Source organism: Pyxicephalus adspersus, chromosome 8 (genome assembly GCF_032062135.1).
Source record: "Pyxicephalus adspersus chromosome 8, UCB_Pads_2.0, whole genome shotgun sequence".
NCBI lineage: Eukaryota > Metazoa > Chordata > Amphibia > Anura > Pyxicephalidae > Pyxicephalus > Pyxicephalus adspersus.
Genome location: NC_092865.1, coordinates 65440425 through 65451633, shown reverse-complemented (window position 1 = coordinate 65451633; position 11209 = coordinate 65440425). Strand labels below are relative to the sequence as shown.

Genomic DNA, 11209 nt, shown 5'->3' with positions numbered 1-11209 from the left:
GTGTGATACTTTCCAACCTCCTAGATTGTAAGCTCTTCTGGGCAGGGTCCTCTCCTCCTCCTGTGTCACAGTCTGTCATTTGCAGCGCCTAATTATTGTACAGCGCTGCATAATATGTCGGCGTTATATAAATACTGTCCAATAATAACAATGACAGTGTGTATGTGCTAAAGTGGAAAATGGTAATAACAGGAGGTGGGTGCAGAGTGATAGATTAACCCATCAGCCAACCGATTTCCTTTTTCAATTCATTTACAGGCTGGGGAGGGACAATCCTTGTAAGGATTACCTAACTGCAGCAGACCATTTCAAGGTAGGATAGACAGATATACAAATTCTTTTGTAAGTGAACGGTTATGTTAAAATCAATGTTTCATTTGTGTATTAGGCTGCTAATCTTAAATTCAGCTTTAATGTAATTTCAAACTGACCTCATGTACAGTATATAACAAAACAGGCAAGGTGATAAGATTGAATAAAAAGCTTTTATTAAAGCATCTTGAAAATGACAGAGCAAAAGAAAAAAAGAACTAATTAGAACATGAAAGCCTTTCACAGCCATTTCTTATAAGTCACGTCTCCCCAGAAAACCTGGTTTTAGAAATGTTCTGCAAAAATAGTTTAAAATCGTTTTTAACAAAAAGCTTTTAAATCACTATTTCTTAAAATATTTGTATTAATATAAATTCATTTTACATTCTATTAACAAATTCACACTAACCATGGGGGCTACAATGAAGCAAGATGGAATGGGTAGAAGTGGTATGTACACAAGACAACATGCAGGTATGATTTGGCCCCTTTAAGACTGGTAAACAGAAAAAAAACATTTCCAAAGTTAATAAATTATTAATAAATTATTTAAAAAAAATCATATTGCAATTAATGAATACAATAAACTGGAATAAGATATAAAGTAATATGGTATGTAACAATGAAGGAGAAGGTCAAATTTAGACTGAAAAGCCAAACAGCTGTACTTTGGTGCTGAATATTTAATAATGTCTACCCAACGTGCATATCAAAGGTAACAACCTTCTTGTGTTCTCCCATTAGTGGCTTGGTTGCCAACCTAACCCTACAACTGTATTCTTGGATTACTACAATAACATTCTGCATTACCATTGTGATTGGAATGCAATCACGGTATCCTTCTTGAAGGCCAAAGTGTATAATGATGAGCAGAAGCAACCTGTGGTCACTGTACAGTATTTTGTCTGATCTAGAATCATTTGACATAAACAGGTTTACAAAACAGTATAACAAACTGCAAAAAGGAATAGTTTATCACCAATGGGCAGCACGGTGGCTCAGAGGTTAGCACTCTGGTCTTTACAGAGCTAGGTCTCAGCCAGGACTGCATGGAGTTTGCAGGTTCTCCCTGTGTTTGTGCGGGTTTCCTCTGGGTACTCCGGTTTCCCCAAAAACAAATAGGTTAATTGGCTTCCCCCAAAATTGACCTTAGACTGTGGTAATGGTATAGGACTACAGTAGAGACATTAGAGTGTGAGCCCCTTTGAGGGACAGTTCGTGATATGATTATGGACTTTATAAAGTGCTGCATAATATGTTGTTGATATATAAATACTGGATAATAATACATTCTGCAAGACAAGCAAGGAAAGCCAACAGTTTATAATTTACTAGAAATGATTGGATTCCTCTACCACCACTATTGGGTGATACAGTGGCTCAGTGGTTAGCACTCCGGCCTTTACAGCGCATGGAGTATGCAGGTTCTCACCAAGTACTCTGGTTTCCTCCCACATACAGTTGGGTTAATTGGCTTTCCCCAAAAATAGACCTTAGACTGTATTAAAGACAAATTGTGAGCCCCTTTGAGGGACAGCTAGTGACATGACAACAGTTTGTGTCAGCGCTATATACATACTGGATAACTAATGCTAAATTCCAGTCAGCTGAAAATTTCACTTTGTAGTAACCATTGCATGGTAGTAGTACAGGAAATACCTTTCATGGATCTAAACAGATTTTCTTCTCCATGCTGTACAGGTGTAAATAAATCATTAGGCTTCACTTCCAGGATCCATAGGTATTTCTAAGTGCAGATGCATGTGCAAATAGATGCAAATTTTATATTGGCTTGGCGTCACAGTTCTACTTTAAGTTTTTAAGTGCTAGTGTCTGCCTTAACCCTTTACCTAACACAAACTTGGTGCCCCCCTATTCCGAGAATAATATGCATGTACCGTTTAGTGGAGAACAATTCACAGTATAAATCACAGCACATCAACTGCAAAGGAGCAGAGAAGGTTTTAGGAACACAGAAAATATTGATATTTGTGGAGCTTTAAATAAAGAGCAGAAAATGGGCCCTGCTCCAGTTACATCCTATAGGTTGATATTTCCCAAAGAAAAAATACAGTCAGGACTAATCTGTATACAGAATGTTTTAATTCCCAATTGCTTAATTTTTAACATTTATTAGTCAATGTATTTAAATTTTAGTTTTAGGTAGCTTCAGAAAACATGAACCTCACATCAGTTATTATCCAGAATTTATATACAGCCAATATTTTACACAGACCCTTACAAAGTCCATAGTGACGTGACTAGCTCTCCTCCAAATGGACTCACAATCTAATGTCCCTACCATAATCTGGTAACCAAACTGCATGTTTTTGGAAAGTGGGAGGAAACCGGAGTACCCGGAGGAAACGCACACAGACACGGGGAGAACCTGCAAACCCCATGCAGATAGTGTCATGGCCAAGATTCAAACCTGGGACCCAGCGCTGCAAAAGGCCAGAGTGCTAACCTCTGAGCCACCATGCTGCTTATTCCTGGGAAAATGCGTGTGTGTGTATATATATATATATATATACATATACACATACATATACACACACACACACTAGTATTGTGTGGGTCTCTCTTGTATCACCATAACAGTTCTATCAGAAATACTGATTTTCTGTTTATACCTTGTTCCACCAAGCAATTCCAATAATTTGGGTTTATAGGGTGGGAGGCCATCCTTTTTTGTTGAAAGTTATTATATAATATGTATCTCTCACTCTTCCAAACTTCTGATCCTTCAGCTGTGTGTGATTGTCTCTATAACCGCTTTATGGTAAACCCTGTGATCAGAAACAATGTTCAGCACTGCTAAATAGGCAGCTGATCGCACCTGATGTTCAAGCTAACAAAAGGACAACACAGTAAAACCAGTGAGAAAAAGGGGCCCATTTACCAGTTCATATTGCCCTGGGCAATTACTTCCCCCATCCCTATGCTCTGTAACCCATCCTGCACATTTGGGTTCTTACTTACCTTACAAAACAAGATACAATTGCCTAAATCTGCCTTTCAGGTCCCTTGTCATTGCCATTTTTAATTGTGGGAGACCTCTAATACAGTGCTGCCCATGTGTAACAGCTGCCCATGTGTAACAGCTGTCTGGGCCCTGACAGTTTCCTTGACACTGCTGCAGTTCCCTCTTCTGAATCCCAATGACATCACTGGAGACCCAATAGGAAGTGCTAACATCACCTAAATAACAATGTGGACACCCAAAGAAGGACCTCACCCCTTCTAATCAGAAAAAAAGAGAAGGCTGGAATGTCATGTGATTACAGCTTCAGGTGTGTAAAAAGGGGATCTGGACAAACGTGAATGTAATTAAATTTAAATGAATTAAAAATAAAGTGACTTCCTAAAGGTGATTTAGCATTGTCTTGCGGGAGAGGCAAAGCCGTTCTACCATACCTAGAAGATTGGGATTTAGTCCTCAGTGTTCTAGGGGATCCCATGTGTCATAATAAATGTCATTTCCCCTTTTGGTTCAAGCATTAAAGTTTTTATTTTATTTTTTAATTACAGTGAATGCTTTTAATAGTTGCAGCCAGAGGAAAAAAAAAAAAACAAGGAAACATCCAATGCAATTGGTAATGAGACATTAAAGTATAACTTAACACAAGCAGACTATTCAAGTAACCCATATCAAATAGAAGCTTATCTAAAGTATAAATGTAATCTGGCCACTGAAGCCAATGGCAATATTATGATTTAAGGCAATGAAAAGCAGCATGCCTCAGACCACAATGATCTTTTCTGCTCGATAACGGTTTAACTCTAGATGATCTCCATAGTGTGAAGAAGACAGGTACACTTTACCTATGGCATTCTATAAATAAAAAATGTACAGATGGATCATTCCTATTTACAAATCTGAAACGCAAGGGATTTATTGCTTCTTAGAGCCACTACACTTACATGAAAAGTATTTACCTGAAATGGCTTCATTTACATAGAAATGTTTTCATGATTGCACATAAAATGACATTTCTAAAACTTGTTTTTGTTTTTCTGTTTTTTAGCTTCTGGGCCTGAAAAGTGACATTTGGTAGTATTTCTACATGGGATTACAGAAGAGGAAGTCATCTGAATGGAAAATGCTGTACTTAATTATCCATCTTTAACACATGCAAACATTGGGGGGAATTCCAGACCCCTGCAAACCCATCTATAAATAGAACAAGTTTTACACTCCAAAAATATGCTATTTTAAGTATTTGTGCTTGCAAAGCACGAACATAAAAACTAGAAAACTAAAAAAACCTAAATTGAGCATTGAAAAAGCAGTGAGCTTCTGTTAGATTTTTTGCCAATACAAGAATTCAATCCACACACATAGGCAGCTGAAGTTATATGAAAATCTAAACTTAAAAAAAATGTTTCATGTTTGGCCTTGCCTCTTCCGGTGTGGGCAGCATGTGTGGAATACCGTTTCCACATTGTTATAATATTAATTATGATTTAACAGCAAACTAGGGTACAGTGCATCATGACAAGACACAAGTAGAACAATCTTTTGTAAATAGGCTTTTGTTTCCCTTTAAAGCTTGGACTATTGCAAGAACAAGTTAGAAAAAAAAGAAAGTGAGTCTGAATATTGGGAGTTATCAGGAGAGAAAAACAAAGAGGCTGATATATGAAAAATGTGCCATGTGGCAAAAGAATTATTCACAGAGAACCTCAAATGTAATCATTGTTTTAATCTTTTTTTCATCCATCATTCATGAATGTATCAGTGTAGTGGGATTACACCCTGGATACCCCTGGCCAAAATGCTTACACCACCACGTCCTAAATTCATCTATGTCCTAAACTTTGCTATATTTGTCCCTTCCTTGGTGTAAGCAGCTTTTTCCCCTTTGCCACCATGTGTCCCAAAATAAATTGACTAATCCTAGGCACGGAACCATTTCTTGGTGCTCTAGGTTTTCCTGTACTGAACAAAAAAACTGGCCCACCTGGCCCCTCTGTAAATCAAAGCCACAGTTCTCCTTCCTCCCCAATAATGCATTGTAGTGAAGGGAATTGTATTGAGCCATAGCTCACAAGTTGGTAGGGGGCAGGTAGGGAAGGCAAAGGATCCTCTCCACTAGGTGGCACAAGTGTTTATGTCTAGAAATAGGCCGGTCTGAAGGAGGACAGAGGATTGGAGCCAATCTATGCTTTCATTTCTAGTTGACCTAGGGATGCGAGTTTTAAAGCAACATCACAGCTCCTACATGGCTACATGTAAAACATCACAAAGGTTCTAACAATGTGCCAAACCAAAGGATTGTGCCAAAGGATTTTTAGGCAGCCTTCAGAATCACCAATAATGTGGCAAATCAGAAAAAAAGTTGAACGTTAATTAGGCTTTATAGTAAGGATTATCTAAATTCAAAACCAAAACAGTAATAAATACAGCTCATCACTCGTATGTGTGATGGCTACATGAACTTTTCTTTAAGGTTTTTTTCCTCCCACTATTTTCACCTAATGATCCTGCAACAAAATTCTTCCTGTCCCTTCAAAATTTCTCTATGGACAAAGCCATGGTTGGAACGGGCTGGATTTAAAACTACTAGTCCAATCAACCCACCATGTAAACGGAGATGAGCAGACATGTTTTAAAGGTAGGTATACACAATAATTGCAATTTAAAAGATAAATTACTGACACATTGTTAGATGATAGTTTGCCAAAAATACCAAAAGGTCATGATCCACGATAATTGTTGGGTGCATAAAATGATCGGACCGGATGACATTGTTTTGGTGATTATCACTAATTTTATAGTGTATGCACAAATGTCATTAGTCAACAACGTCTGTGTGGTCAGTAGGCGAGTGATCCTTAAACAAATCCATCTGCAGTGTGTACAGTGGTTTGCTGAGCTCTGTGAATGACCAAATTGATACTGAATGTATAGCAGTTTTTATTTGTGAATGCTCATTTATTAATTAAAGGTTCATATGATTTGAATGACCGTTATCTAATGTGTGTATGTAGTTTCACATCAAGAAAAAGATGTTTGTGCTTTCCTTTTTAGTTCACAGGAAGTGGCAAGGACAATGCATTTCTAGGAGGATCACCAAGTATTTCCTGTACTATCTGAAAATATTCGAAGTATAAAAGTGGGTCTGAATATTGTTAAAGTAGACACCTTAATCTAAGGTTTGGTAAGCTGCAAATTTTTACATTTTTGTTTTTAAGTTTGGATATGCTTTATTAACTATGTTCAACCCAGAAATCTTTTAAGTTGGGTGGGAAGAATTTGTAGGCGAGTAGCAGCCCCTGTATTGTGACCTAACTAATAACCACCCAAAAAAGCCGGGTGGTTATCAGAATGTTCCATATGGTACACCAAGCTAAAAGGAATAGGAAGAACACTGAATAAGTTCTAGTCTTTGTATACTACAGTCCTCTGCCTCCTGCATCTCATATCAAGCTGTAGGCACTACATGACTTGTAACAACATTTCAAGCACAGTGCTCCATTTTCCTAACAGCAAAGCAAAATAGGCAACTGTGTGTGTAAGGTAACAAGTCCACTTTCTTTCTCTTAATTTTTTTAAACTCTGCTGTAAAACAAGATGTAAGGCTTAGGTCGGATGAGAATTCAGTTTTTGTCTTTAAAATTTCCCTACCTGAAATATTTTCTTTTGTAACTCCCCTATATAAAGTACTGTACCACAAAACATTAGAAATGTATGGCTGTCAGAACTCTACAGCGGGTCTGTCGAGGCTCGACCAGTTTTCCTACGCTGAGAATCTTTCATACTGAATACAATAAACAGTTCACAGTGCATTACCCGGGCACGGTCTGCTAACTGGCAGCAGTATACCCAAGTCAGAGAATAATAAATTAAACAAAAACATCCACAAATATTAACGATAAATATTAAACCAGAGCTAGGAAACATATAAAGAATGTTGTAAAACACAGTGAACAAGGCTTTTTAGAGACAAGTAATTACAAAAGAGTTTGAAATATCAAGTCACCTAGCGGTTTCTACATTCTTTGTAGCTGAAGCCCTTTGTGTAGCCAACACGTAAACACAAACCTTACTCAAAACGTCATGACGAGGCTCACAGAATTTATATATATTTTTTTAACATTGCAAGGCCAAGTCTGTGAGCTTCAGGGCTGTCCAAGTCTTGACACGTCTACTTTCGGATAGTCGTCAAAATGTGCTGAAATATTGGTTTTAGAGTATTGAAAACTGAGGGGCCTTCCTTGGAACCTTTCTGGACCTACAAAACAATAAGATTTGTATTAGATATAAACTGAAAACCGTGGTGTAGCATACAAGATTCCATGGAAAACTCATCACAAAGCTCTCTGACTCTCCATACAATTTAAAAAAGGACTTTTGCAGTTGAGCCAAAGGGCAATTACATAGTTAGCAGTATTACTTATAGGTTTCCAGCAGCTGATCTATCTCCATTACTGACTTACTGTGCCTTGTTCTGTACGATTGGAGGCCATCTTGGCATAGGCACTGCTTTGCTTTCTCAATGTCTGGTGATTTGATGAATAGTAATCGAAAACTCAAGTTGCAGCAAGAGAGGCGCGTAAAGCACTAATCCACATTATAAATACTGTGGCTATATACACACTCCCATACCAGGAAATAAACACTTTTTTTCTGGCATTTATGATGCAGGTGCACTTTTTTTTAGTGTAATACCAAGGCACAATTACCTTTCCCTATAAAACATGTTCCCTATAACACTGAAAATCTCCAGTTTTTGAGCTCTGGTCTACTTTAAACGTTTGTGATTAACATGATAGGAATATACCTTGTTGCACACTAACATTTCCAATGTAAGATTTTAAACAAATATTGGGTACATTCCAAAATAAAGGGCCTGTCCAATCACAGGCTAGAGGAGGAACATGACCTGTAGGTGTTATTAGCAATAGAGAACAATTATGTAACCTACCTTGCCAAACTGGTATATGTGGAGTGGAAGAGCAATGTGTATATTAGAACTGGATGGACAAATACAAATCTTTTGGCCCATACAATACTTTACTATGTTTATATTTTTATCTGTACATTTAGATTTTGGACTAGTGTTTGGCCTAAAGTCCTAAAATCGATATGACATCTATATAGGATTATAGTTTGACATCCAGATATTGCATTGGTGACCAATCTAGAAAGCCAGGGAAACAGCCACAGCGCTTGGGGCATGAGAGCTGCAACCCAAATACAGTGGAAGCTGTACTGATCCGAAGATGTAACAAGGAGATTTTTAAGCTTCAGAGGTAAAGCTCATTTGAGGAAGGGGGAGCAAATGAAACAGTAGAGGAGTTTTTGTCCAGGGCTAAGCTTTAAATTAGAGTTGTATCCCTAAAGTTTTATCTTTGGTCATGGTGAATAGAAACCTTGATATACTGACCTGGAGGTTTTCCCCTGTAAATACTTATCTGTATCTCCTCATAGACCAGAATGGCTCTTTACGACAAAAATATATTCTAAGTCTGAAAAATACATCCAGCATTTTATGTGTCATGCCAGGATTGTTGTGTGGGTGGTCTGTACAGAAGCCAAGAACTTGGCATACGCTGTGCTCCCTGCTTCCACCATAAAACATAATGTGAATAATTCTAACATTGTAACCTTTCTGGCCTGGGCTACAGTGTTTAAAATAGAAGCAAAGAAAATAGCTTGAAATAATCAGAAAAAAATCTACCACACATAACAGTCCTGATACACTTTGCTTTAAATTGACCTTTTCAAAGGTCAGTATAATAAATTACTTCCACTGAACTTAACTGCTTATTGAATATTAAATTTAAATGTGTATTCTCCCTTTTCATTCTGCAATATTTAAAATATATTATTTCCTGGGGGTTTCTGTGGAACATTGTCTATTTCCCTTTGTATACTTGTGTAGAAACCGCATTTAAATTGCTCTAAAGCGGTTCTGTTGGCAGAAGGAGCCCTTGCAGGTTGCCTAAAGCAGACCAATAGTTACACAACAATAACTCCAGGCAGATGCTGGGTATCCTGGCATATCATGGGGCTGCCGATGCCAAGTTATTCCAGCCTGGTCAATCAACATGGCCAAAGATCTGACACCCTAAAGTCTTGGGAAAAATGGCAGCACCCAACACCGTGCAAGGACAGGTGAGTGTTATAAAAAAAAAAGCTGCAATCAGGCAGGTACGTTTATTTTATTGCAAAAGGGATATTCTCGATTTTTTGCAATAACTGACCCATCTGGTTGCTTTTTTTTTATTAAAAAAAGTTTAGTTCCACTTTAATATAGCAGGAAGAGAGGGCAGTATTAAAGAGAAACTGCCACAACCTTCTGAATCTGACACATTCTGGGGTCTGGGATGTTTGGTCACTTTCTCCAACCCCTATTTCACTATTATACTCTCTAATGACATTGAAGTAAGTGGAGGAACTACAATGCACAGCTGGGAAAAAGCAATTTACCTTTAACAGAAGTATCAAGATTCTGAAGTTTCCTCCAGGACTTGTTTCTAATCCTATAGTACATTTTCCTGTATGCCCCTGCCAGGTAAACCTATTCTTAATGTGAAAGTAAATCTTTGTAAGGAAGCAAGTTCCAGTAAAGAAAAAAAAAAACACAAGCATGGGGACTTAATCATTGCCCACTTTATTAACATTTAGTAATTAATAAACCCCCTGGAAATATCAGTTTCGTTGCAGTTTCCTGCAGTGCTTTGCAAATACTCACTAAAGAGAAAGAGCATGCTAAATAATGGTATATATGGTAGTGGTAGTAAAACTAACTTCTAGCATTGGTGTCAGTGAACACAATACTAATCCCCAGCATTGTTATAGTGGCTGTAATACCCCCAAGCATTGGTGTTAGTGACTGCAATAATAACATGGAAATATTGGAGGTAAGTGGCAGTATTGACTCACCTGCCACTTCTGCATTGGTGGTCAGTAGCTGCACTACTAAACTATTAAAGCCGCATTGGCAATCAATGGCAATAAAATTGAACCTCCGGACACTGGTGTTTAGTGGTCTTTCTATCCAGCCATCACTACACTCGTACAATCAGGTGAGGATCGCTCCACCTGGCAATAATGGATTTGGTATAGTGCCGGGTTCTGAAAGGTATAGAGGTTCCCAGCACTTAGGACCCCATTGCCATAGTCAGACTTAGATGCAATGGGAGCCACAGGCCGCTAGCTGGACAACAAGGCTGTAAAGCATAACTACTGCTAATTTTTTTTAGACTTAAACTGGAGTATAGTTAAGGGACTTCCCTGCATGGGCAAAGCACAGGACTACGTTTTAAGATTTTAGATAATCTCTGTAAATGGGCAATGTGCTTTGTGTCGCTGTACATGGGCCACCATCTCCAATCGCCAATTTAAAGTGATTACAGTGCAGCAATCAATGACTAATCATCCCCAATAATCAGAATAAATCAGAATCCATCAGACTACAATAAAGAAGGAAAAGTCACAATCTTAACAGACTGCCATGTTTTGATAATTAGACCCTTCGGTCTTTATGGCGTTGGCTTTGTACACAGGGGCACGACAATGCAGAAATGGATCTTTGCTAAAACATTGCTCATGTATATAATTTTTTTGCATTACGTAGCATTAACAGTATACGTAATTATTTCTAATACCTTGGCTCCTATAATAATAAATATCTGAGCTCTCGGATTAGCTCATCGCTGTGAATGACTTAAAAGAATATTTGCAATTTGTATCTACTTTATTATAAAATAGCATGAAATTTATGATTTTCCCAGTCTTGATATAAGACACAGACCAGCATTCAGACAATTAGATTTACTTTTAGAAACCCCGAGCACATAACTTGCATTCTAGGAATACTTGAATTGATCCCAGAATATGTGTATATAACTAACATGTTTGAACAAGGATATGAAGAGATTTGCC

At 37.8% G+C, this 11209-nt stretch overlaps 1 protein-coding gene across 1 annotated transcript in view; it reads right to left on the bottom strand.

The window, feature by feature from the left end:
- Positions 1-468: 468 nt before the first annotated feature.
- PTPDC1 (protein tyrosine phosphatase domain containing 1) overlaps positions 469-11209 on the bottom strand; it is a 22347-nt gene continuing 11606 nt past the window's right edge. The window contains exon 7 of the mRNA XM_072420985.1: positions 469-7550. Coding sequence (XP_072277086.1) covers positions 7464-7550 — 87 coding nt within the window. The 3' untranslated portion in view covers positions 469-7463. The remainder of the gene's footprint in view (positions 7551-11209) is intronic.